This window comes from Schistocerca americana, chromosome 1, assembly GCF_021461395.2.
Source record: "Schistocerca americana isolate TAMUIC-IGC-003095 chromosome 1, iqSchAmer2.1, whole genome shotgun sequence".
Taxonomy (NCBI): domain Eukaryota; kingdom Metazoa; phylum Arthropoda; class Insecta; order Orthoptera; family Acrididae; genus Schistocerca; species Schistocerca americana.
The window spans coordinates 853,316,525-853,344,468 of record NC_060119.1 but is presented as its reverse complement, the minus strand read 5'-3'; the positions used below and the strand labels follow the sequence as shown (position 1 = coordinate 853,344,468).

The 27,944-nt window shown below is 45.4% G+C and overlaps 1 protein-coding gene and 1 non-coding gene across 6 annotated transcripts in view; both read left to right on the top strand.

Annotated features, from left to right (window-relative positions):
• Positions 1-27,944, top strand: part of LOC124613439 (leupaxin) — a 482,569-nt gene that overhangs the window by 309,974 nt on the left and 144,651 nt on the right. For all 5 annotated transcript variants that reach the window (XM_047142165.1, XM_047142157.1, XM_047142144.1 and 2 more), the window contains exon 2: positions 14,204-14,457. In XM_047142165.1, coding sequence (XP_046998121.1) covers positions 14,204-14,457 — 254 coding nt within the window. The remainder of the gene's footprint in view (positions 1-14,203; positions 14,458-27,944) is intronic.
• Trnaa-agc lies at positions 2,420-2,492 on the top strand. Its single transcript has one exon. It is a non-coding gene; the product is annotated as a tRNA-Ala (tRNA).

The window sequence follows — 27,944 nt, the reverse complement described above, 5'->3', positions numbered from 1 at the left end:
ATCAGAAGAGAATGTAAATTTTTACTGGAAAGTAGATTCATGTTGTGTCTCATTGTCTTGCGGTGATAACTACAGTTTTCAGGAGAAAACGTACATGTTATCTTCAAATGGTTCTAAGCACTATGGGACTTAACATCAGAGGTCACCAATCCCCTAGACTTAGAACTACTTAAACGTAACTAACCTAAGGACGTCACACACATCCATGGCCGAGGCAGGATTCGAACCTGCGACCGTAGCAGCAGCGCGGTTCCGGACTGAAGCGCCTAGAACTGCTCGGTCTCAGCGGCCGGCACATGTTATCAGTAAGACTCTTAAGATGTAACGGTGATATGAAGGAAAGCAGTAAGATAGTCATCTCACGCATTTACCTACAGCGTTACTCGTTTCAAGCTGAAAAGTACAGCTTTTCTCTTAATCGTGAACTACTGAATTGATACCGATTCGAAGGATTTGTATTTAGAAATGCGACATCTCATATTTCAGGCTTGTATTCTACAATACCTGCAAAACCTTTTAGGAAGCTGAACGATGGTTTTCTTTCAGGAGCTTGTGATTCTTACATTTTGTGTTATGTGTGTGACAACTGGTAACAAGTAGACAACGAGAGATAAGGAGTATACGCTGGAGAGTACGCAGCGCATTGTAGTTCTGAAAGAAAGGCATTTTCTTTATCATTATGTAGCTGCAGGTTTTCATCCAAACCAGTTTTGTTTTAATTATTCACAATCTGTTCTCATTCAGGGGAATTCAGGCTATTAAAGATATCCAACATGTCGCCTAACAATCATGTTACCTTCATAAGGTGCCGTGGAAACTGTCAAAAGCTTATTGTAGGAAGTTACCTTGTCAAACCTTTTTTCTATCTGAAACCGGATAAGATTATGAACATTTCATATCTCTGCACAGTCTTGTAGTCCACCCTTTTAATGTGTAAAATGGAGGCAGAGAGTGGGTTTATTTGTGTTGTTATTCAATTGATGTCCTATCCGTTGGATTTGTTTTCGCCCTTTCGGTTTGAATTTATGTAACGTTTTTGGTAATCATTTAAAATACCTACTATAGCCGAATTGCTGACGAAATATCATAAGTTTTGCATGAAGCAAAGATCTGGAAGTAAATTGAGGTAACAGTATAAAATTATTAGTGTGGTATACATAGCGTTAATGAAGTGAAGTACGCACTGTTATTTCTTGAGATCCGTTGTGTACCCAGGACACTGCAGGAGAATCGCTATTCCTCCAGATCCGTGATATTCAACAGAGATTATGGACTCTCTGTTTCGTGAGCCATCCTGGTCTTCACCCATTAGTGAACAGAGTCGCCAGTATTTAAACAAAGACGATATGATCGTTACTATTGTTAGTTGATGCCCAGTAGTCCACATGGCAATCCTGCTGTCAGTAGTTTATCTTTGCATCTTTTGATCGTGTATTCTAAAATTACAGGTATTTTGTTAGTACCAGCGTAACATCGTGAGCAGCCTACGCGACTTCTGCGTATTTGCGGTTTGGAACATCCAGTTTTCTGAAGGTGCCCGTGCGGTTGTCGTCCTTAGCCGCAGTTTCAAATTTAACATGTATGGAGTTCCCGTATCGCCTGCTTTCGTTCAGTAAAACCTCTAACCGCAGGCTCTCAGGTATCGCGTCAGAAGTCTCTCTCTGGCATCGAAACGGGACTTACTGAGAGGGCCACGTGGATTTGAAATTTTAAATGAGTTTTTAAACGACGAACATAGGCGTGCTTCAGGCAGCATTGAACATACAAATCTGCGATTATATTAATTAGTGAAGACGCGCACGGGGAGGATTGTTGTTGCCTAGTTTAAAGCTGCAGATACCGTACAACAGAGTCGACGTAGAAAAAGCGTTCGACAGTGTAAAATGGTGCAAGATGTTCGTAAGTCTCGAGATGGTACGTGGAAAATGTAGAGAAGAAAGGATAATACCCAATATGTATTAGATCTTATAGTTAAATATTTCCTTGACAGTCCTGGCAGTAATGATAATATGTAAGGGAAAAATGAATTGAAGTTTGTGTTGGGGAGGGCGTTCACCTTAGATAGTTCGTGTAGCAATGCTGACAATCGTACTGCGGTGGTGTAATGGTTAGCATTTCTGTCTAGCAAGGAGACTCGGGTTCGAGTCCCGGCCGCAGAACAAATTTTAATTCATTTCATCTGCTTGGATCGTTATCGTAGGTAATATAAAGAGACTTAAATGTCTCAGAGAAACATTTAATTACAAGATCTATAAGATCACCAATGGTACAAGGACGTCCCATTACGTCCAATGCTGAGGTGCTTGCCAATATCGGAGACCCCTGGCAGTAGTGACATCTGTAAGGGAAACATGAATTGAAGTTTGTGTTGGGGAGGGCATTCAGCTTAGGTAGTTCGTGCAGCAATGTTGACCATCGTACTGCGGTGGTGTAATGGTTAGCATTTCTGCCTAGCAAGCAAGAAGACGCGGGTTCGAGTCCCGGCCGCAGCACAAATTGTAATTCATTGCGTCTGCTTCGATCATTGTCGTAAATATGTATTAGAGTGGATGATCAATAACGAAGTTCTCGGAGTAAAAAAAATGTAAGACAGGGTTGGAGTATTTTATCCATAATATTCAATCTGTGCATCGAAGAAGCAATGACGGAAATAACAGGTACCTTGAGCAGTGGCTTTAAAATTCAGGGTGAAAGGATACCCGTTACAAGCTTCATCCTCAGTTAAAGCTGTGAAGAATTACAGGTCATACTGAATGGAATGAACAGTCCACTAAGTACAGAATATGCGCTGAGAGGAAAGAAAACACCAAAACTGGTCACCACAAAGTAGACTAGGTTAAGGAACTGTACTGTCTTGGAAGCAAAATAACCTATGGCGGACGAAGCAGAGAGGACAAAAAGTGCGTATTAGAACAGACGGTCCAAAAGAAGTCTACTAGTATCAAATATTGGCCCTTAATATGAGGAAGAAATTTCTGAGAGCATACTTCTGGAGCACAGAATTCAATGGAAGTGACTCGTGGACCGTCGGCAAATCGGAAAACAAGAGAATCGAAGCGTTTGACACGTGGTGCTATAGGAAGATGTTGAAAATTTGTTGGACTGATAAGAAATGATAAGGTTCTTCGCACAAGCGCCGAGGAGAGGAAAATGAAGAGGAAAATGAAATAAAAAGGAAAAATGGACAAGAGGGAGACACAGAATGATAGGAAACGTGATAAGACATCGGAGAAAAAGAGCGGTACAGGATAAAAACTGTAGGTGAGAGATTGGAATATTGTGTATCCACAAATAATTAAGGCCGTTGGTTAGAAATGATGAAGATGAAGAGGTTGGCACAAGAGAGGGATTCACGGCAAGCCGTATCAAAAAGAAACACGCATCCGTGCACATGGAGGACAATTGGCGTTGCTTGAAAAGTTACTTTAGAGTATACTGAAATTGCTTGTGGTTCGTTTAGAGAAGTAATTTGCAGCGTTTCTCTTGTGGGCTCTCAGATTTCAATATAATGTTGTCCTTGAAATTATGTAACATATGCGGCTAGTTTCCGTATAGCATATTCTTCGCGCAGTTCCACATGCAAAAAGCCTGGGATAATATGTACGCGTGTAATGGGACATGAGACCACAGTGCTCTGGGACTATCACAAACGCGAGAGCTTTGATACATGCTATTCAGCCTTACAGTTGATGTGATGCAACCTATTGCACATGCTGAAAACCATTCGTCTCAGCATGGTAGACAAATTCTTATACTTGACAGCGACTATATACGTCAGATGGAAAATCATTATCGATTTCATTGAACCAGTGCAATAGAATCCGCTAGTAGCTCACTGGCAGGGCTAACAGCCACCGCATTTCGATACTACGAATACTGGAACGTTGTAATATATATTTTGGACTACGCAATCTTTCGTAATAATCTGGGCAACGACCATGAACATCGTTCTCATTTTTTTCTGTTCCATATTCTGCCGTTATGGATTATGTCTTTGTGTGTGTGTGTGTGTGTGTGTGTGTGTGTGTGTGTGTGTGTGTGTGTATGTGTGTGTAAGACTATAGTACTAACACTACGTTCCAGACATTTAATTTCGTTGGTCTGTAAGTCCCGTCGGCCACGTATTTGTGCAAGGCTGAATTTCTTGCATATAACTGTGCACTTTACTTTCCTAGACAGACTCTTAGAAAATGTAGAATATACATTTTTTACACTTCTCTTCGCCCTGTGTGCAGTACACCTACGATTTTCAGTGGTGATCTCTAAACATTGAATATCACGTTGATTACATACACACACTTTTTAACGTAAAAGGACGAAGTTAGTATTTGTAAATCCACTTCTAAGCAAGAGACAGATATGATATTCAGTGTGTTTCTGTTCGATTGTTGTGTCTACAGAGTTGTTGTGTGAAGTTGACCTGTAAATTCAAGGTTTCCTGGCCTCTCTAAAACAATGTGCGTATTTTGCTTCATACGAAGGCAGTGTGTAAATACTGATATTGAAGTACAAACTAATAATAAAAGATTAATAAATATCCGATAGGAAAACTCCTTTTTAGCACATGACGTTTACGTAAATTGCTAAAGAACAACTTTAAATGTTATGAATGATAAATACGACTGGTGCTGTGATATTAAATCTGTGTTTTTGTTTGATAAAAGGTATGAAGTGACTGGACAGTCTGAGTAGCGTATTATTATAACCACTTGCTTCGGAACAATACACGAGTGAAGACTAGATCGGAAACAAAATATGCAAGTTCTGGATGTAAGTTAGTGTTAACGCCGAAGTCAGTGTGTCGAAACAGAAGAATCGTCGTGACCTCCCACGCATACCAACCGCCGTTTAGGAAAAGTACAAAAAACCTAATTCAGAAAACCGAATCCCATTCCATCCGGCCACGAGACCACTGCACTGTGCACAGTATGCAGCTGGTTACTGTCTGCTGCAGTAATGTCCGGTTCTTCACGACAAAATCACGAGGTCGTGAGAGACGGCCGACCTGTAATTGCAGAGGAGTAGGGAAAGGAATCAGCCTTGTCTTTTCCGTAAGAACCGTCCTGACTTTTGCCTTGACCGATCTGGGCAAGTCACTGTGCCGGGCCAGTCCAAACGGCTACTGGATTAGCCTGACGCAGCTACAACGTTTCCGCTGCTGCCGAAAAAGGAATCACCGCGCGATACTTCACTTTATCAGACGGTGTGCACCATTTCGTTTTGGCTCCTCGTACCGGAAGAGCTGGACATGTACCTGGAAAAAAAAGATAGGATTTTTTTTTTCGACTTGGCGAACTTTATGACTACGCCGATTATTCCTGATTTTCTTTGTTCTGGCAGATTGTATGCTTGGTCGCTTATAGGAAGTGTCGTGCCCGTGAAAAACGGCCAGTGTTTTTTGTTCATTTCGTGTCATCAAAAAATAACTGTCATAGTTCGCACCTTTTAAGCTGAGTAATTCTAATGCGAGTGCTCCCTTCGTAGATACCTCAGACGTTAGAATAGGTGGTTGTGATCCCCGTCATTGAGCCGCAGGCGACATTATGATAAGAGGCGCGGCGTGCTCTGTGGAATGTGCCCTGCAGCGCTTAAGCGCTCCGAAGCACTGCCCCGCGTAATCCCCTGCGGTACTGGTCCCCCGATTGCCTGCAGTTATACCGCCAGCACTGCTACCCTTCCGTGCTACTGTGATCCTATCGCTAATCTCGCGAATTGTGTCTGCTTTAAGCACTGTCTTCCTGCTCGCCGTCCCTGTGGCTCACCAGTCTGGCGATTCTCCTGTAGGAGGGTAAAAGAACCTTAACCCCACGATCAGCGGCAGAGGACCATCCGATGCCGACCGGCCGCCGCGTCGTCCTCTGTCACATGACGTTACTCAGATGCAGTATGGAGAGTCAGGGTTCAGCACACCGCTCTCTCGGCTGCTGTTGGCTTTCCAGACCCTGAAGCCGCTACTTCTCTAATTGGTACCGTTCACACTCTACTTGTTGATCCTGGGTTCGATTGCTGGTGACCACACAAATGTAAACTAATAGACCAATTGCTGAAGAGGCCTCAAAAGAAAATATTTCAATAAAGGGTTCTTTCCTTTGCGAACTCTTTCATGATGTTGGACTGCCAAGCAAATCAAGTACCCTGCGTGCTTGCGTGTTTGTGTGTGTAAAGGGATTTCTTAAGCTTCATAAATTTTAGCAGTCATCAGCCGAAGGTTGGTCTCACGTTGCTGATCTTGAGGAGAGCAAAAGTTTAACGGAAAATGTAGAGAAAGTTGAAACTTTATACGGATACGCAAAGCACTGACTGGACTGGAAATCTCTAATTTCAGTAAAAAACCAGAGTCCTTTGGAGGGCCGAACATTAAACCTTTGGATCTGTAGCTCAGATCGCCGGCCAGAGTGCCCGAGCGGTTCTAGGCGCTACAGTCTGGAACCCCGCGACCGCTACGGTCGCAGGTTTGAATCCTGCCTCGGGCATGGATGTGTGTGATGTCCTCAGGTTGGTTAGGTTTAAGTAGTTCTAAGTTCTAGGGGACTGATGACCACAGCAGTTAAGTCCAATAGTGCTCAGAGTCATTTGAACCATTTTTTTGGTAGCTCAGACCAGTTCCAGTTATTTTTAAAAATTTAAATGTATGTCTTCTTGTATATCCCTACTTAAAAAAATTAATTATCTTGTTTCGTGGTCCCCGTGACTTGTGATGATGATGATGATGATGATGATGATGATGATGATGATATAAAATTTAAGGCAAGTGTACAGACAGCGAAATGACCATAGAATACAGTGACTTCTGTGCACCTCGGAGTCTACGTCCATCTCGGAGTCTTTGCTGGGGTAGTAGTGTACTGTGCTTACAGCGGCGGCGTGCGCGACCCTGGAACAGCTTTGCAACAGGTGTAGTGGCTGAGGTATGCGTCCACGCAGTCGCGATGACAGATCCCTGCTGCTGCTGCTGCTGCTGCCTGTAGCCAGCTGCCTTCTGCGGCCTCCGTACTCTTTACCTTGCCGGGAGAACCCGCGCAACCGCCGCCAGCCACAGGTCAATGTCCGCGCTGTCATTTGGATCGCCGCACATTTGCATTTCCTTTTGGAGTACAAAGCATGAGGTCACCAGAGGCGAAGCTTCAGTGCCGGCTGTTTACCGAAGGACACCTGCCGTTGCGACAGAGGCTCGTGCTTGAGGCAGGACTCAGTGCTCCAAACTGAGACAGTGCGCAGGGCACGGCACAAGCGCACTCCCTTCAGCGTAGTTTCCCGGTCACCTGTGTTACTGTGAAACAGCCTGCAATCGAAGCCGGATGTTTGCCTTTCGCTGTCAACGCCCCGCCGGCTGAGCCTCTCGTGCCTCAAGCTTCAACATTCCAGTTTCTCTGTCGTACTCTGGCGAGCTTACAGATACTCTTCTGCCAAACCTAGCTTCCTCTTGTGTTACAGAGATGTTACACTTCGCTTTTCTGCTTAGAAGTGGTCTGTTAATTTTAAACATCACGTTTCAGAATCTTCCAGTTTCTGGTACGACTGTGTTTTCACCGTCATATCAGGTCTACGCAGTACTGTCATCGAGACATGGTTACATTACAGCCTCCTGTATTATAGACACCTGGTTGACTCTGTTGGATTTCTTCACATATACCTGTTCCTTGTGGCTTCATTGCTTCGACAGTATTGTGTAATCGTGCTTCCCAGACGGAGGAACTAGCTTTACTCCACGGTGGTTACTTCAGCATCATGTGTAGTCAGTTGTTATTCTATTTTCTGTTCCTGTTCATTACTTTTGTTTTGGTTGCACCCAGTCTTTATTTTGTGTACAGAAGGGTTCTGACTTCAGTCGAGTACTGTCAACTGCGAATCCTCTTAGTTTCATGTTATTTCCTAACGTTCGCTCAAAGTCGTCCACTTCTGCTTCCGTACACATATCAAGCAACAGTTCCGATTTTAAATCAGGAGGAAGGATGACTGTGTCACGTAAGCTAATGACCATATATAATTCTTTTAAAATTAAAAAAAGTTAAATTGGTTCACGACTACTTTTCTCTCTCAGAAATTGCTTCTGTCATGAACTATTGTCCAGTTTTAGCTTCAAATACTTCAGTAATCGATAACTAAGGCCATTTACCGATTATCGATTACAATAAATCTTCACAGCACAGCAAAGTTAACTAAGACGCAACAAGAAGAGGAGAAAGTAAACAGCGATGCTATAAATAATGTTTTCCTCATTGTGGATGTGAAGAAATGTTATCCTTTAAACAATTTGTTGTGGTTTTCGACCATGTGGCAGTCTGAATAATAATAATAATAATAATAATAATAATAATAATACACTTGACTGAATTTCATCAATTATGATGAGAAACCAAGGTACGATAATGTTCTAAAGTGATGTTCTTCGACAAATGTTCATTGCGTGTTTAGGAAGAATCGATTCCGTTTTGACGTGGTACTGTCGTAATACGAGTGGCCCCTACACGATATGCGTAACGGCTTCCCAGTGAAACTCCTGCAGTGTACTTGAAACAACCTTCGCAACATGTGGGCGGACCCAGGTGTTTGGAGTACGTTGCAGAAATTTCGATACGATGCTCTTACACACCCTCCATACAGTTCCGATCTCTCCACATGTGATTTCCATATTTTTGGAGCCCTGAACAGCGGCTTTCGTGACCGTCGATTCGTTTCGGACGATGAGGTGCACCCCTGGATACTGTCGTGGTTCGTTAGGCAGTGCCTTCATTTCTCCATGAAGGCGCTGATCGCCTTGTCTCTCAGTGGGATAAATGTTTTAACAGTTATGGCTGTTACTTATAAAATAATAAACTGTTTACTTTTTTTTTTCCTCACGTGTCTCATTTTCATTTATCTCCCTCTTATGTTACGCATTTTACTCCTATATTATTTCGTACGAGAATGTGACAACCGTACTTTTACGGATCTCATTCCGTCTGCCGCCACCAGCAGCCGTAATGGCGCTTTAAGCCTGAAGATGGTCCGAGGAAAGTACCGAAAACCGGTTGGCAACAAATAAAAAATCTGAAAACGTGATCGAGACTTTTTTATTGATTTTTAAAGTTTTATACCGATTGCTGTGCTTCAGTCAAGAATGATTTCTAAAATTTTAAGGTACTGTTTGTCGCTGAGAATATGGATAATTCTAAATATTTTCCACGGAAATCTGTTGCGGAAGACTGGCATATTTGGAGCAGACAATGTGTCCAGTATTTTTTTTTTTTTTTCAGATTTCCGCCAACGTAGGCATCAAAGTGTCATACATGTTCCTTTCGGACCCTTCCCAGTTGCACCTAGCACTGCACGGTTCTATTTACCTGCTGGTATGGACACTGATCGCTTTGGCTCGAAGAGCATTGGAATATATAACGCTGATTACAACTTGTTTTAGACAACAGTCGGACACACGTCTGTGCATATAGAAAAGTAGAGGTTCCCTTGTGCATATTGGAACAGCTTGTACTGGTGTGCATCAGCGCTTTCTGCCGTTATTTAATGTGCAGCTATCTCCAGATTACCAGAGTTAATGCGGACCCACGACTGCACAGATAATCGGAAAACACGGGCAATCCAAAATACCCATATTTATACCGGAAACTGCTATTTACTGTATTTACAAAACATGATGCAGTTCACATTTGGAAGTCCACTGCATTATTTACGCGTTATTTCCCGGAAACTGACAACATAATTGCAAGGGCAGAACCACCAAATTTACCTCACGATGAAATGGAAAACAACAGAAAAATATTTCAGGGATGGTCTTCTGGTTGTAAAATTTCAGTCACATGCATAATGGTGTATTCCAAACGAAAATGTTGTTCCTAATTATAACAGAATACTTCTGCCTTTATTTTTTAAATCTCCCAACTTTGCACGGATAAACCTCAATCCGGATAATGAGCACACTCTTAGTCCAGAGCTAGGGGTTTATGCTTTTCCGGGAGGTTGTTTAATTTTGATAAAACCTCATGGCCATGGAAAGGTGCATTTACATAACTGCAAACATGCATAATATTGCGATAGCCATTTTATATGGGAAGAAATTGTTTAAATTACATGTCTCTGTAGATATGTGATTGCTGTAGGTAAAAACATAACGGGACAATGAAACAAGCAAATAATCCTAATAAACTTAGGTCTGGAAACCCGAGAAACGACTTTGTACGACTAAGCAGATGGAAGCCCTGAGGACGCAGACTGCCGATATTCACTCAAACACATTATAGTTGTTCGACGTGTCCCCAATTCATGTGTACACAGACTTCAGCATGTTTCCTCATCACGGCGTGCACGTTAAAAAATCCCAGGTGTGTTCGAAACGCATTGACAACTTTCCACAATGCGTTCGCGAAGGTCATTCACACTATCAACAGGGCTGGAATGCATCAAAGCAAAAATCTGACTGCTTTAAATCGAGGGCCCTGAGAGGCAATGGTGTTTGCGAGCGAAACATTTAAATGTGTGTGAATTCCTAAGGGACCAAACTGCTGAGGTCCTCGGTCCCTTGACTTACACACTACTTAAACTAACCTACACTAAGAACAACGCACACACCCATGCCCAAGGGAGGACTCTTAACCTCCGGCGGAAGGGGCCCCGCATTCGCGACATGGCGCCTCAAACTACGCGGCCACTCCGCGCGGCTTTGCGAGCCACAACCGAAACACTATTCACCAGTACTTAAGTATCCGGAATGATGACAAAGTCAAACGAGGGCAGTGTATCACTTTTGAATTTACGCCCCTGTTGCAATGTTTCGTACTAAACGTAGCATTAGACATTAACGGCGTTGTAACATTGGTATGACCGCACTTGTGCATACGTCGTATCGGGAAAACCGACTGTAAACAACAGCAGTGGCCGCAGCACTTCGGATAAAGTGCGAAAGTAGTTATCTAGCCTACATAAAACACCGATTTAAATTATTTGCAGTTCATCATCGAAATGGATATAATGAAATTATTTTCGAATCGTCGCAGATGTGACGCCATTTGGGGATAATAAATTAACTAGATGGGATTTGTTCGGATATTATCTCGGCTTTTTAATTCCCTTATTTTTATTTTTTAAGTCGATTAACGATTAACAAATCATCGGATTTGCAGAAAGACTTTACTACGTGATATATGACATACAGGTTGTTTGTTTTTTTTTTTTTTTTTTTTTTTTTTTTTTTTTTTTTTTTTTTTCGAAATCAGTTGTGATTTCCGACCTGGTGGTTTAGTAGGTTGGGACATCAGAGCGCATCTTAAATTTATTTGCACATTCTACTCTATATCATGCCAAACATTTTTGTATTTCATTATGCCACCATGTATCTTCGTCATGATGATCTTTACCAAACATAATCCTGTTGATGGTTCCGCTGTATTATGTAACCACTCATTTTCTCTCATTAGCAACTGCTATCGCGTGTTTCGCACATTTTCCTTAAATTACACTACCGGAAGAAATGCAACACCCTCAAGGTGTGTATTAAATGGCACAAGGGTCTAATATGTGGATTACATGAGGATTATAGTGTTCGTGACTTATTTGCGATGGTCATCGGCGATCAGAGGGCATTCAAGAGGTCTGTGTGTGCAACCTTTATTTTTTTCTCTTCAGACAAAAACTTTGCTGAGTTTAGAGCCGAACAGTGCTTCCAACATTCATTTAGGACACAACCATGGCCTACCGCCGAGTACATACTCTGTTGAACAGCTTCAGCCATTTAAACGGGGTCACACTGTGGGCTTGCGGCGAGCCGGAAGGATGCATCAAGTGATTGCTACATATGTTGGGCGCAGTGTATCGGTGGTGTTTGGCTGCTTTGAACAGGTCTCTGTGGAACATTCCCACACCTGTAGACCAAGTTATGGTCGTCCACGTAGTACAAACCCTTCTGTGAGCAGCGATGGCCCGCGGAACATCATCCAGCGACGAATTGCCGTGTCATCAGGAAGCTTTGGGAGTGTTCTGCTTGTAACACGACTAATAACACGTGTGAATCTGGCCAGGCTAGCACTGACGCCACAACATCGCCGATCATGGCTACCCTGGTGACGCGATAGACTCGACTGGAGAGTGGAATGGCGCTCTGTTCTCATCAGTGATGAGAGAAGAGTCTCTCTGTACGGTATTGATTCACTTTACGAGTGTATGGTGTACACTTGGCGAGGTGCCTATTCCAGATTGCATTCGCCCACGACGCACATGTCCCATCACAGCCTTCTTGGTGGTGATGCGGGTTGGGGGCACAAGTTAGAACATTTGCTGTTGCTGTTGGGTAAAGTAACAATTGCTCACTACACTGCGCAGGCTTTATCCCCCTGATGCGCCCATTTCGTCGATTGGAAGGTGAAGGGCTTTTTCCACAGGACAGAGCATGTCCACATATGTCAGGTGCGACGCGACGCGCTCGTGGTAGTGTCAACCACCACCTTGACCAGGAACATGTCCAGATCTCTCCCCAATTGAAGATATACAGGACACGATGAAGCGGGAATTTACTCGTTGTGGAGGGCCTTCGAAGACCAGTGCTGAAATGCAACAAAAGGCTCAAGTTGCTTAGGACGATATATCGGAGGTTCCATTCGCATAACTTGATCGTTTGTATGCGAGAAAACACGCCTGAGTTGCCGCCAGAGAGGCGTACACTGTGTAATGGTTCGACTCTCTGGGCACCGTTTACTGTGACGACACGTGTGTGTTCCGTTTGGCGTGAGTTTATGATATACATCTACGATGATGACCTACCTCTCACGTCAGTAGTTAATAAAAGGACATTGACGTTGAGAGTTTTGCATTTTTGCAGGCGGCGTATAATTTTCAGTGTTCGGTATGGCACATTTTATGATTTGTGGCAGTAGATATAATGTACTGCTTTTCTACATTTCCGATTCATATGTACACAGAAACTGGTACACCTGCCTGATGTCGCCCACGAGAGCTCTCAGAAGTGCCGCAACACAACGTTGCGCGGACTCGACTTATGTCTGAAGTAGTGTTGGACGGAATTGACGCCATGAATCCTGCAAGGTTGTCCATAAATCTGTAAAAGTACGAGGGGATAGAGATCTCTTCTGAACAGCACGTTACAAGGCATCCCAGACATGCTCAATAGTGTCCATGTCGGAGGAGTTTGGTGGCCAGCGGAAGTGTTTAAAGTCAGAAGATTGTTCCTGGAGCCACTCTGTAGTAATTCCGGACGTGTAGAGTATCGCATGGTCCTGCTGGAGCCGGCCGCGGTGGTCTAGCGGTTGTAGGCGCTCAGTCCGGAACCGCGCGACTGCTACGGTCGCAGGGTCGAATCCTGCCTCGGGCATGGATGTATGTGACGTCCTTAGGTCAGTTAGGTTTAAGTAGTTCTAAGTTCTAGGGGACTGATGACCACAGATGTTAAGTCCCATAGTGCTCAGAGCCATTTTTTTGTCCTGCTGGAGTTGGCCACGTCCGTCAGAATGCACTATGGACATGAATTGATGCAGGTGATCAGACAATGTTTACGTACGTATCACTTGTCAAAGTAGTATCTAAACGTATCAGGGGTTCCCTATTACTCCAACTGCACGCGCCCCACACCATTACAGAACCTCCAACAGCTTCAACAGTCCCCTGCTGACACGCAGGGTTCATGTATTCATGAGGTTGTCTAGTTCCCCGTACGCGTGCAACCGCTGCAGCAATTTGCGGAAGGGTTGCACTTCTATCACTTTGAACGATTCTCTTTAGCCGTGGTTGGTCCCGTTCTTGCAGGATGTTCGCCCGGCCGCAGCGATGTCGGAGATTTGATGTTTTACCAGATTCCTGATATTAACAGTACACTCGTGAAAAGGTCGGACGGAAAATTCCCCACTTCATCGCTACCTCGAAGATGCTGTATCACATCGCTCGTGCGCCAACTATAACACCGCGTTCAGATTTACTTAAATCTTGATAACCTGCCATTGTAGCAGCAGTAACCGATCTAACAACTGCGCGAGGCACTTGTAGTGTTATATAGGTGTTGCCGACCGCAGCGCCGTATTCTGCCTGTTTACATAACTCTGTATTTGAATACGCATGTCTATACTAGTTTCTTTGGCGCTTCAGTGTGTGACAGTGTCTGCTTTGGACGCCTGGTTCAAATTTAATTGTGTGTGTGTGTGTGTGTGTGTGTGTGTGTGTGTGTGTGTGTAAGGCAGCAGCTGACGAGCCTCTCTGCTTGTTGCAGACGCGCTGCTGGCGGACCTACAGAACACGACCCTGGGCGGCGCTCCTGCACCCGGCCCCGGACCTGCCCTCGGCCACGGCCACGGCGGCACGTATCCGGGCTCGCACGCCTCGGCCAGCCCCACGCCGCCCCCGCACTCCTCCGGCGGCTACGGCTCTCTCAGCGGCCGCGGCCACCACGTGCGCGAAACGGTCACCACCACCACGACTGAGTACCGGCCCGCCGCCGCGCCGCACCCGGAGCCGCCGCTCTCGGTAAGAACCAGCTCCATTCTATTCCCCATCTGCTACTCGACAAAGCGAAATGTAGACCCGGCACAGTGAGAATTTGGGCACGTGTCTCCTATGAGAGTCAGCGAAAGAAAATCGCTGGCAACTGGCAGCGCTATTGCCAGCTTTCAACTGCAAAACACAGTGGCCCGCAGGGGAAATCAGTAGTCATCTATAGAGCTGCAACAAAGCTGAGGAGGTGCCATAGAGAGTATGGAAAATCGTGTTAAGTGACTGGTTGACGTAGTCTCGCTAAGATCCGTGCAACTGTCAGGGATCTTCTTTCGCCGATTCTGCCATACACTATCTCAGCAGAAGTTCCAGATACATACTAGTGGACACTAATGTGCAGTGTGTGCATCCTTCGCCTTTACGACATATCAACTCTCCTCAGAACACTATCAGTGATGTGTCTGAGTGGGGTCTCGAGAAAAGTCGACGTTCTAACTCATCCGAAGTGTGTTACATTGGGTTGAGGTCGGCACTCTGAACACGCCAGTCCGTTTCGGAATGTTATTGTTCACAAACCTCACAGATGCTGCTTTATGATACGATGCTTTGCATGCTGATACAATCAATCATCGTCTCCGAACAGTTCCTCTGTAGTCAGCAGTATGTGTTTATATCCTTCCACATTTACCATTTTCGTAACCGCGATAAGGGGACCAGTCCCTAACCACAAAAAACTCTATGGCCACATACTCTATACTTCACTGTTGGTACTACACTTTCTTACGCTATTCGCCAAACATCACTTGTGTCCAGTCACGCACTGTCCAGTGCCGTCGCTCTTGAACCGCTTCAAGTGTCGCTTATGAGGAACTGCTGGACCGTTGTACCCCATTTTGTTTGGCTCCCTAGGCACAGTCCTTGTGCTAGCTGGACTGCTGGTAGCACTTTGGAACTCTGGAGTCATTCCTTCCGCTGATTTCATCCGATATTCTACAACCACCCTCCGCAATGCTCCATGGTCCCTCTTCGCCAGTCTGGTCTTGGTTTAGCTATGGCTCTCCCTTCGCCTTTCCACAGTACAATCACATCACTAAGAGTTGAATTGGCAGCTTTAGAAAAAAATGGTTCAAATGGCTCTGAGCACTATGGGACTCAACTGCTGAGTCCCCTAGAACTTAGAACTAGTTAAACCTAACTAACCTAAGGACATCACAAACATCCATGCCCGAGGCAGGATTCGAACCTGCGACCGTAGCGGTCCTGCGGTTCCAGACTGCAGCGCCTTTAACCGCACGGCCACTTCGGCCGGCGGCAGCTTTAGAAGGGTTGAAATTTCGCTGATAGACTTCTTACTCGTGTGATACAAAATGACTGTCGAAGTCACTGAGCTCTGCTCACGGAATCACTGTGCTGTTACTGCTTCTCTGCTGACAACCACAGTACTGTCCGACTCCTTTTATACTGACGGGTCCGACTCTCGCTGCATCTCGTGGTCAATTTCGCATTACGGGGGGATGCGCGGAGACCCTTGATCACATAGCGTTGGTGCAGTCGCGCTACATTTAGCTCGCAATGCATAGAATGAAAGTTGTATTGGAAAATACATGCAACTGCGGCCTGTTGCTTTTAACGTCATTAACTTTATTGATGGTGACAAGGAGAAAGAAGCGGTATCGCTGATCGAAAAGGTGATAGAATGTGCGAAAAAAGTGTTCAAAAATGGTTCAAATGGCTCTGAGTACTATGGGACTTAACTGCTAACGTCATCAGTCCCTAAGCTTACACGCTACGTAACCTAAATTATCCTAAGGACAAACACACACACACCCATGCCCGAGGGAGGACTCGAACCTCCGCCGCGACCAGCCTCTGCGATATTATGAGCAATACAAGGAAGTACCAAATGTGTTATGGTTTACATAGGCCTGACCACAGCGTGATAGAACGCCACACCGAACTTCAGGTCTAGCAGAGAGACCCTGAGAACAATTGTTTGCCAAAATAAACAACAAATTGTGTGTTTCAAAAAAGGTAAACTACATAAGAAAAAGGAAGTATCAGAAGTAAAGTAGCCAGTGGTTTGTTTAGGCAAAACATGGAGTCATACATACTACACTGTAAATAATTGCCGGCAGAATGATACTGTGGATGCAGAGAAAGGCGGTTGTCTGCCCTACCTGGATGTTTCGGTTAGACTGAATAATAATGGCTCGCTGGGGCATTCGGCGTATCAAAAGCCCCCTCATAGCAATTTGTATTTGCAGTCGCCGAATTGTCACCACTTGTCAAAAACTCTTGAGTGGGCTTGAAACACTTCCACACGAAGCTTACAAGGTCTCAGATCCGGATGTTTGCCTGAAGAACTCGCCCACCTAAAGACAGTGTTCTGAGAAAATAGAAATTCTAGCCAGCAGATTAACACAACACTATCAGCTAAAACCAAAAACCAGGAAGTGGATAAAGAGCAGTGCACGCTGGCAAAATCTCTAGCTTTTCTTCCCTGTAGGGGACTGATGACCTCAGATGTTAAGTCCCGTAGTGCTTAGAGGCATTTGAACCATTTGATCTTCCCTTTGTTGGCAATATTTCATTCAAGATAGTCATAAACTCCGGAGATTTGAGGTTGAAGTGGTTTTTCTCCCACTATCTAAAATTTCATTCCTCCTGGGATCAGTGAAGGACGGTTTGTTCTTCCGGATGGCGGGAATTTACAAAATATATTTCCAGTGTCTTGTGGCTTACATAGGCCAAACCACACGCATCATGGTAGAACGCTGCATTGACATAAACGCTGCACTCGCTTTTTGCGACCAACCAATTCTGCTATGACTGAGAACTGCATCCTTTTTTTTCTTCTTTATTGTTATTTTGAAACCTGTAGTACAGGCAGGCCTGCAGCAGCATACGACGCCGCTCTTTGGCCGCAGAGAAACACAGATATACAAATGAAGACATTTAGAGAAAAAACATGGTGGACATATAAACGGAGACAAACACTTTTTAAAATACAAGGTGCCGTTCACGGGCGTAGAGTCCAAGATAAAATTGTTCAAACACTTGGACACAGACAGAAACGAGAATTGTCACACGTGAATGTAGGTGCACAAAACGAATAACACTGAACCACTTAAGCACAAAAAGACGGCACACACAGAACACGAGGCGTTGATCTCCGACGCGCGAATGTTCACTAACCGTGTACCGTGTACGAGTCCGGGGACCTGCCAAGAGAGGAGGATTGGGGGAGGGAGGGAGAATAGATGCCATGGGCAGGGGAGACGGGGTAGGGAGGAAGGGGGAAGGGAAGCCCGAGGGAAGAGGGGTGGAGGGAGGGGACAGGGGAAAAGGAAAAGGAAAAGGAAGGGAGGGAGGGTGCCTAAAGGAAAGGACACAGGAAGTGTGGGGGGGGGGAAGGATCAAAGTTGATAGGAGGGGTAGATGGAGGGGAGGAGGACATCATCAGGGAGGAGGAGCTGGCGGAAGCCACCTTGGGAGAGGGTAAGGAGGGAGGAGAGATGGAGACCGGGTGGGACGAGCGAATACAGGCGCGGCAGCGGGTGGGGGTGGGAGAGGATGGGTGAGACAAGCGTATGAGGAGGATCGAGTTTGCGGGAGGTGTACAGGATCCGTATCCTTTCAAGGAAAAGGAGGAGGTGGGGGAAGGGGATGAAAAACTGCATCTTCGCCGGACATTTAATGATGATAAAACACTGATTTTGGCCAGAGGTAACATCATTTTCCGACTCCACTATTAAAGAATCGGTGGAAGTATGGATGCTTGAAAATCTGATGAACCATGATAGCGGCTACCTGTTGGATAATGCACCGAATCCCATCATTTCCACGATTTGCTCTAATCGAAGAACGTCAAGGGACTCCGATGATGGCAAGTAACAACAGTGTCAATTGAATTCCGCAGTTGTTCCACCGATGGCGCTGCCCGCAAGATAGTGTGGTCCGTCTGCCACTACTATCTTAACGTACATGCTGAGTAAACACAGCACAGTAGTAAATTGTGGGAAGGGGGGAAGACTTAATCAGTCTTCGATTGCTCAACAGAAGATGACTGGCAGGCGCCCGGTCGAAACATTGTGGACTGTAGGTAACGACGACCTGCAGTAAGCCCGAAAATTGTTTTAATACAGTCCTACTGTCCTAGAAGTACCGTCGTAAAGAAGTGCGGCCATCGTTCAGTTGTGCTATCTGGGGCACTGGCATGGTAGCGTGTGACAGCATCGCACTGCTAAGAACTCTTGAAGTCTATCATTGCTACATACCTCACTGTTTCTCAAGCGTAAGCACCACTCTGATAGCACCCTATCCGGGATTAAGTTCGCTTTAGCAGGTAATACTTGTCTCAGCAGGCATTTCCTGTGCAGTCTGTTTACGTTCGTGGTGCTTCTGTGTGGGCGCAAGATCTTTCACAACCAATGCCATTGCGCAATTTGGAGGTAGCGCATCTGTTAGCGACTGTTGTGAAATGAATTTACGTTTCTCCAAGGGGTACATTAGAGCTGTCAGGTGCTACATTTATTTGTTAGCGTGTCTACCACAGAAACATGTGGAAAAGTGCACAGTTATTCATACATACACACTACTTGTCAGAATGACACAAACCGTGTTTCAGTGGACCCAAAATTGCGGTGCTCCGTTTTTGTAATACGTTTTTAATAAGTCGCTTTCTTGTCAGTCTTTCTGTTCGGTAAAAAAAATTGCGATTGGTTTAAAACTAACTTCCTAATCAGCTATGACATGAAATGGATGGCAATGCAGTAGTGTGGCGGTAAGAACCACTTGCCTATAATAGGCGAAGGGGTGTTGGTGAAAAAGGGATGACGATGAGCATAGCGCAAGATCTCTGCACGAAGGCTGTGCTTAACAGACTGGGTCACAGTAGCTACGGGCGCAGTGTGTGTATACGACCGCTACAGAAAGAGTCTGCGACAACTCATTGTATTTATACCAGTAGGTGCACCTCTGTAGCGGCGGCTTAAGCAGTTTCTGCCAAACTGGGCACACGTATTACTTGCAACCTGGAAAAAATTACTGTGACGCTAAGAAACCCCTTCCCCCCACCCCTAAGCAACCCTACGGTTGAAGGTGGGGGTAAAAATGGGTTATATGAAAGCACAATTCAGGGTCACCTGGAGCAGTTGCAATCAAATATGGCATATACACTCCTGGAAATTGAAATAAGAACACCGTGAATTCATTGTCCCAGGAAGGGGAAACTTTATTGACACATTCCTGGGGTCAGATACATCACATGATCACACTGACAGAACCACAGGCACATAGACACAGGCAACAGAGCATGCACAATGTCGGCACTAGTACAGTGTATATCCACCTTTCGCAGCAATGCAGGCTGCTATTCTCCCATGGAGACGATCGTAGAGATGCTGGATGTAGTCCTGTGGAACGGCTTGCCATGCCATTTCCACCTGGCGCCTCAGTTGGACCAGCGTTCGTGCTGGACGTGCAGACCGCGTGAGACGACGCTTCATCCAGTCCCAAACATGCTCAATGGGGGACAGATCCGGAGATCTTGCTGGCCAGGGTAGTTGACTTACACCTTCTAGAGCACGTTGGGTGGCACGGGATACATGCGGACGTGCATTGTCCTGTTGGAACAGCAAGTTCCCTTGCCGGTCTAGGAATGGTAGAACGATGGGTTCGATGACGGTTTGGATGTACCGTGCACTATTCAGTGTCCCCTCGACGATCACCAGTGGTTTACGGCCAGTGTAGGAGATCGCTCCCCACACCATGATGCCGAGTGTTGGCCCTGTGTGCCTCGGTCGTATGCAGTCCTGATTGTGGCGCTCACCTGCACGGCGCCAAACACGCATACGACCATCATTGGCACCAAGGCAGAAGCGACTCTCATCGCTGAAGACGACACGTCTCCATTCGTCCCTCCATTCACGCCTGTCGCGACACCACTGGAGGCGGGCTGCACGATGTTGGGGCGTGAGCGGAAGACGGCCTAACGGTGTGCGGGACCGTAGCCCAGCTTCATGAAGACGGTTGCGAATGGTCCTCGCCGATACCCCAGGAGCAACAGTGTCCCTAATTTGCTGGGAAGTGGCGGTGCGGTCCCCTACGGCACTGCGTAGGATCCTACGGTCTTGGCGTGCATCCGTGCGTCGCTGCGGTCCGGTCCCAGGTCGACGGGCACGTGCACCTTCCGCCGACCACTGGCGACAACATCGATGTACTGTGGAGACCTCACGCCCCACGTGTTGAGCAATTCGGCGGTACGTCCACCCGGCCTCCCGCATGCCCACTATACGCCCTCGCTCAAAGTCCGTCAACTGCACATACGGTTCACGTCCACGCTGTCGCGGCATGCTACCAGTGTTAAAGACTGCGATGGAGCTCCGTATGCCACGGCAAACTGGCTGACACTGACGGCGGCGGTGCACAAATGCTGCGCAGCTAGCGCCATTCGACGGCCAACACCGCGGTTCCTGGTGTGTCCGCTGTGCCGTGCGTGTGATCATTGCTTGTACAGCCCTCTCGCAGTGTCCGGAGCAAGTATGGTGGGTCTGACACACCGGTGTCAATGTGTTCTTTTTTCCATTTCCAGGAGTGTATGTGACTCGGTTTACTTCTGTTTTTATTAACTCGCTCTCTTGTCTGTCTCCTTCACTTTCCAGTACAAATTTTGCAAATGATTTTAAACCAACTTCCCGATGAGCTAGAAACTTTCAACGTGGCTCAGAACTGGATGACAATGTAATATTAACTCGCTTTGTTGTGTGCAGTGTGGCGGAGGGTACTTTATTTACGAGGGTCTTTTCCTGATGAGCTAGACTTGGAACTTTTAACATAGCTTACAACTGTATGGCAATGCAGTATTACGCGCATACTACTGCCCGGCCGAGCCTGGCAGGAGCGGCATTTATATTCTCTTCGGCTAGAGGCCGCTCCTGTCGTGGTGTGCGGTCCTAGCCAGCGGGCTACTGGCTGGCGTCGTCTCACAGCCTTCTCTGCTCTTGCGTTCTTCATCTCCGTGCCGTCGCCTGTCGTTACGCCGGAACATAACTGTGCCATTTTTTTCGTCGATATAGCACGTCAGTATGACACAAAATCAGCTATATCTTTTTGTTGGTCTGCAAGAAATAACCTGGTAGGTGTACGCTGAATATGGGGATTTGTGCTGCTGTGGGCTGCCGTTTGATGACGCACCGGCCGGAAATACCCGCGACTTTTGACAGGAAGTAGCGCCACCGAGGCAAGCGATCGTGATGTTTGGCCCCCCGATGGACAGAGGAGTAAACTTTTGGTACTCGACGTCTCATTTAGCAAAGGGTATCGCGTAGCCTGAGGACGAGTCTGCTATTAAACGTTCAGTCTGCAGGAGACTACCTGGGAAATGATGGACAGACTTAAAACTATGCCCTTGAATCGGCGACTATGTTGTCGTCCAACACAAGTGTGCGAGCAGGGTTGCTGATGTTTCGTTCCGACAAAGACATAAAAGGCGAAACATATGATTCAACAGCGTTTCATGTTTGATATGACGTCCATGAAAGACTCCTTCAGAACCTACCCTACTTACCTCAGCCACTCGGCCTCAGCAAATCAGCGACATAATCTAGACCTAATTTGCGAATTTTCATCCCATTTCAATAACAGTTGTTTAAATCAATTCTGAATCAATTAGAAGTCGTTTTGAGGAAATCAAGTTCCATCCTTTTTTATTGAAGATCTATTTTTACTTTTGTTTCGCGCTTTTCACGCAAAGCATGTCTTGGGAAGGAGCAGGAAAGGGGTGGGATGGGGAGCGGGGAAATCAGTTTTCGCATGCTACCGCTAGATTTACCGATGTAGGTCTGTCAATTCGGCGAAGAGATAAAGTAGGTTACAGGACCGGCGAATGGCAGCTGTATCAGAGGCAAGTTTCAAATTTTTATGTGAAATATTAAGTTTTATACTATTTTAAGTAATCAGACTTTCACCTATTTTAATATAAAACTTACATGCTCTATGAGAGTTGCTATAGCCTTATGACGAAGGACAGAACGTGTGCACTTGCCCTGAATGTTGGTACCCGTGCAGCCACTTGCGCAATCTCAGATACGGAGTTGCGTGCTGTTTCCTTTTTGCGTTTCCTGAAATCGGTGCCCTGGGGTGTACTTCACCTGAGCCATGCGGTCAAGTAACTTCCTTGGTATGCTTTTTTCCACCGTTTATTTTCTAACCGTCGTAGAGCTTCGCAAACTTGATCAAATAACATATTGAAAGTCATTGGTTACTTCGATCTCCATCTCTGCGGCTGCCACGTAACTTTTCATATGTGTGATATTTATGCCTCTCGCATTATGATGTGTAACATCTTCGAGTTCAAACATTTGGTGTCCATAACTCCTGTTCATCTGAGCCGACCGATGTGGCCGAGCGGTTCTGGGCGGTTCAGTCTGGAACCGCGCGACCGCTACAGTCGCAGGTTCGAATCCTGCCTCGGGCATGGATGTGTGTGATGTTGTTAGGTTAGTTAGGTTTAAGTAGTTGTAAGTTCTAGGGACTGATGACCTCAGCTGTTAAGTCCCACAGTACTCAGAGCCATTTGAACCTGATCATCTGAAAGAGAAAAACCGTTGAAGCCGTGGATAAACATTTGTACTGCAGATAAACAACTGCAGTGTACGTGATTAAAAGTGAAGTAAAGAACCGAGCAAAACAATTTGTAAAAAGTGGGGATATGTCAGAACACGCTAACACTATTAACGAGATAAGAACGTAGGAAAAGACTGACATCGGTGATGAGGGCGATGATTTTTTTTTTCCGAGCTGTGATAGTTACAGTTTGAATGCATTTCTTCCTATCGTACTAATTTTCTAAACCCCGATCTGGGCTACATAGCGTTAAGATGGAAACGAGAAAATTATTACAAAAGTGCCCCGATAGCTGGTTTCTGTGTCACTAAAGAAAACAAGGAATGCGTTGTTATAAGGAAAATAGCTTACGCCAAACAGATAATCCATTTTTGTAGACAATTTCATCTTCTCTCAGCTGTTTGTTTTAAATGTTTTACAAGTCCTTTCAGCAACTAGAATTGAGATGAAATAGAAAGTAATGGAAGCTTAGCGATTGTTAACAGGGCAATCTTCAGCTTTTCGAATTTTCTGAGAAAAAGATCACTCCCTTCAAACTTAAAAACTTACCTCCTATCAGCCAGCCATTGTACCAGCGTTATTAACTTTCAAAAACTGATGTAAAGAAAAACTGCTTATATTTAAAATAAAATAATAACAGAAGCTTTTTGGACCCTTTATGAACGAGTGTCCATTATAATAGTGAATGAGAACAAACGAAGAACTGTTGATAGTGTACAAACATTGCAGTGTTTGTGTATCCCGCGCCTTCTGTTATCCTTGTGGAAGCTTGAGAACGTGTTCGAAGTGTTTGCGAATCGTGTAACTGAGGCGTGACGTGATTGCCAGCTCAGTATTCACCTAGTTGGGTGTGGGAAACAGCCTAAAAACCACGTCGAGGTTGGCAGGCACACCGGCTCTCATTGTTAATCCCCGGGGCGCATTAGATCCGAGACCGGCACGCTTTCTCGAATCCCGGAAGCGGCGTGCTAACGCGCGCTGCTATCGGGGCCAGTCGTCATCATCATCATCATCGGATGATATCAAACTAAATTCTGTGGCGCTGTCATCCAATAGGACACAGGCGTGCTGACCGACTGCTGCGTCGTTCTCTGTGTCACTGGACGGGCCGAGCGGTCAGCATACTGCCGCTCATTCCTGGTGGTCGATGTGGGCTTTCGAAATCTGAGCCTTCACGTAGCTTCTCAGCTGTCTTCAAGCGGTGAGGGAATCCTGTTCCATTCCTCGTACGAAAGAAAAAGACCTTTCTGATACCGAGAGTTAGATACTGTGTTCCCTATGGCAGTCACTCATTCCGACTGAAGACCCACGGACACGGGCCGGCCGCGGTGGTCTCGCGGTTCTAGGCGCACAGTCCGGAACCGCGCGACTGCTACGGTCGCAGGTTCGAATCCTGCCTCGGGCATGGATGTGTGTGATGTCCTTAGGCTAGTTAGGTTTAAGTAGTTCTAAGTTCTAGGGGACTGATGATCACAGCTGTTAAGTCCCATAGTGCTCAGAGCCATTTGAACCATTTGAACGGACACGGATTCAGATGATAATAAATCCAGGAAGTTTCACATGCTTATTTCCAATACTCCTAACGAACCATTGTAAGTGCCAAGAAAGCGAAGTGTCATATCTCCCGTGTGCGTTGTTTGATGCGGCTACGATAAGGAACAATAATAATTTTAAAAAATGCAATGTGAATGATCATCGATTCTTTCAAGTTACCATTTTTCTTTAACACTTACATGGACCAAAAATATAGTAAATTAAAGAGACTGGCAATCACTCAGAACTTACCGGATGGTTGGAATTAAAGTGCAGGTATTGACGGTGGTCGAGTGTGGCTGTAATTATCGTATGGCAGCGAAAATTGTTAGATACGCTAATGCCTAAATGCTGAACCGACTTACGTTGGAAAAAAATTGGTTCCAAATTTGGCCACCAGGTGCAAATACGGCGCTGTAGAAAGTTTGTATGCCGGTATGACACTCATGCTGTTCTTTGACAAGCCATAACGTGGGAGAGCAGTATTATATATCGAAGAGAGGGGTCGTTCACTGTTAGTAAAGCTGTTTTATGTGATCGACGGCAATTAAAGTGCTGCATTAAGAGAGTATGGCGGACTGAAAGATCTGAGGAGAGACCCGATGTCATTAAATGGTTTAAAGTTGATGATAATGAAATTCGAAAACATGGTGAGCTTGGTGTGGCACTCGGAAGGGGAAGGCGTCCTACCCCGTTGGCAGTTATTGACGATGTTGCTGTTGCTGTAACTAACGATGCATCACGCGCCCCAGGTGCTCGTGGAGTGTCATGAAAACTGTCCAGTCTGTTTTACACTGGTGCCCATACAAGATCCAGACTATGGAGCAACTGAAACCTCATGATCCGCAGCTACGTTCTGAACTTGCTCTTCGGTTTCTGACACTGATCGAAGTTGATGACATGTGCCCGAGCAATATTCTACGGAGTGACGAGCTACATTTTACACTACAGGACACAGTGAATACACATAACTGCCGAATTTGGGGTACCATTAAAATGCGTGTTGTGCACGAAGAGCCACTGCACTCGCCGTGCATGAGTTGTGGCTTGGATTCATGAGCATCTCGTTTTCTCTGTTTACTCTTCTTTGAAGAGAATACCCCCAGGGGGTTGTCAGGCTTTGGAGCAGCGCAATTTGAAAGATCTGCTTTATGCAGCCGTACACGAACGTGGTATCTCCAGAGGTTTTCCAGATGCATGGCCTGCAAGATCGCTTGATCTCCGTGCATGTGACTCTGGGAATATCTAAAAGAAAACTTTTTACGAGGGACACGTTCGGTGTCTATCTGATCTGAAGGCCAGTGTACAGGAACACGTTGCTCAGGTTCCACCTGAACTGCTGCGGGCAACTATTGATCACGGCGTTTTACGGATGCAGCATCTCGTAGACGTCACATTGAACAATTTGTGTAAGTGGCTATTAATAATAAAGTCAACATTATGCCCTTTTAACTTGTTTGACTTTTTCTGCCTACATCCCGCTCCTAATCCATTACATATGGAAACATTTCGACACGTCTTTCTTGCATTCACAGCGCCAAATTTACCCCTGGTGGCCAAAACTGGAATACAATATTTTCCAGCGTAAATCAGTAATTAAAGAGACAAATTGGTGTAAGAAAGGATCTACATCTTTACAAAATGAGGCTTTTATTACTTCTCAACATAATTCCCAACGATATCAATAGACTTATTCCAACGATGAACTAGTTTTTTAATAAAGGACGCAAAGTAGTCTTTGTCTTGTTGTTTGATCCACTTTCCTCTTTGTTACTGAACAGTTTTCCACGTCATGCAGTGGACCAGACAAATGAAAATCTGAGGGAGCTAAATCTGGAGTGTAGTGGTTTCTTCGGTCAGCTGAGCGGTGTGAAGGGGGACGAACATTGTCGTGTAGTAGTACACGCTTTTTTTTTTACGTCCCCGACGTTTTTCTCTCGTTGCTGGATTTACGTTGTTCAATAGCATGTCGTAGGCACTGTTTACTGTACGCCGATCATCTAAATAATCACAAAAGACGACATCTCGGGCATCACAAACGACATGTCACTGAGGTTCGACCGTTTTTGATCTGTTCTACCCACTTATTAACGTCTCCGCGTTTCGTACAACTTTCACCGTAGTGCAAAATGATTCAACAAAAGATTTTAGCCCGTTTTTCACCTTCATAAAGGAAACAACGAATCACTGAATGTTATCCAACTAATGTGAGAATGAATGAGGTTATAAACAAAACAAGTTTTATCCATCATCTGTTCTGAGCTCATTCCAGTGATGCCAACCTAAGGTTATGAAAGTACAGAACTACTCATACAAACTGTTTCATTTCTACATCAATTTGTCTAATTATTAAATGTCCCTCGTAGTTCCTCATACAGACACTTTACAGTGTTCGTGACTCTGGAGTAATAATTTACGTACAGGCTTCAAAAAGCAAATTTCCGCCTCCTACGCTAAAGAACTGTCAGCTACAACTGCGCCAAGCGTACTACACTGCCAATTAAATCTTCTTGTAAAAATTACCGAATCCGTAAGCACTGCCGCTCAAGCTGAGGCTTCGCAGCACCCATTGCTAACATTTGGCTGTACGACGCCGATAGAGGCAAGCTAGCTTTCGCCCATACGGATTTCCGTCGCCCAGATATCGGTGCCAAGTCCTGCTTTCTCTGTCCACCGAAGAGTTTGAAGATGGAAGCCGCTGCTGCTTCGTTGGCCCATATTGGTGCACGACTGCTGGCTGACCCAGTTGCTCTTCCCTGGCTGTGGCGGTCCGGATGGTAGACGACTACACGACAAGTCATCGCATAGTGCTTCCCTCTGCATTCGCGTGCCCATCACTGGACGAATAATTGTCAGTCTTGGTATGGACATTTTATCGCTCGTACGTTTTCTACACAGTCCTTAAGTGCCCGATGCGCTGGAGCAGCTCAACGAGTAGATTCTGTGCTGATAACAGATACAACAAGTGTCATGTGGCATTTGAGTGTGTGCCACTTTCGATTTTTAACAACTTTAGAACGCTGTTTTCAGTATCAAAAGTCCATGATAATTCATGCTGCATTTCTCTGTGTCAACGTGTCTTTTTATGAACACGTTCATTGTAATCATTCTCGTTACGGCACCGTCTGATTCCTCGTGCGCTACTAGCTGACGTATGTCTGCAGACAGTTTTTCAGAGCGTTGAGTTCATGTGATTCGTCTATTTCATATCCCACGCAGTACTGCTCGTAGATTTTAACCCATCATGGACGATTTCAGAACAGTTACTTTTGGCATTAGCAGTTGGCGCATGTTTTCATTCGACGTCATACCTGGTATCATTATCTTTCCGCAACGTGGTGTCAGACAAAAAGATAAGAGTT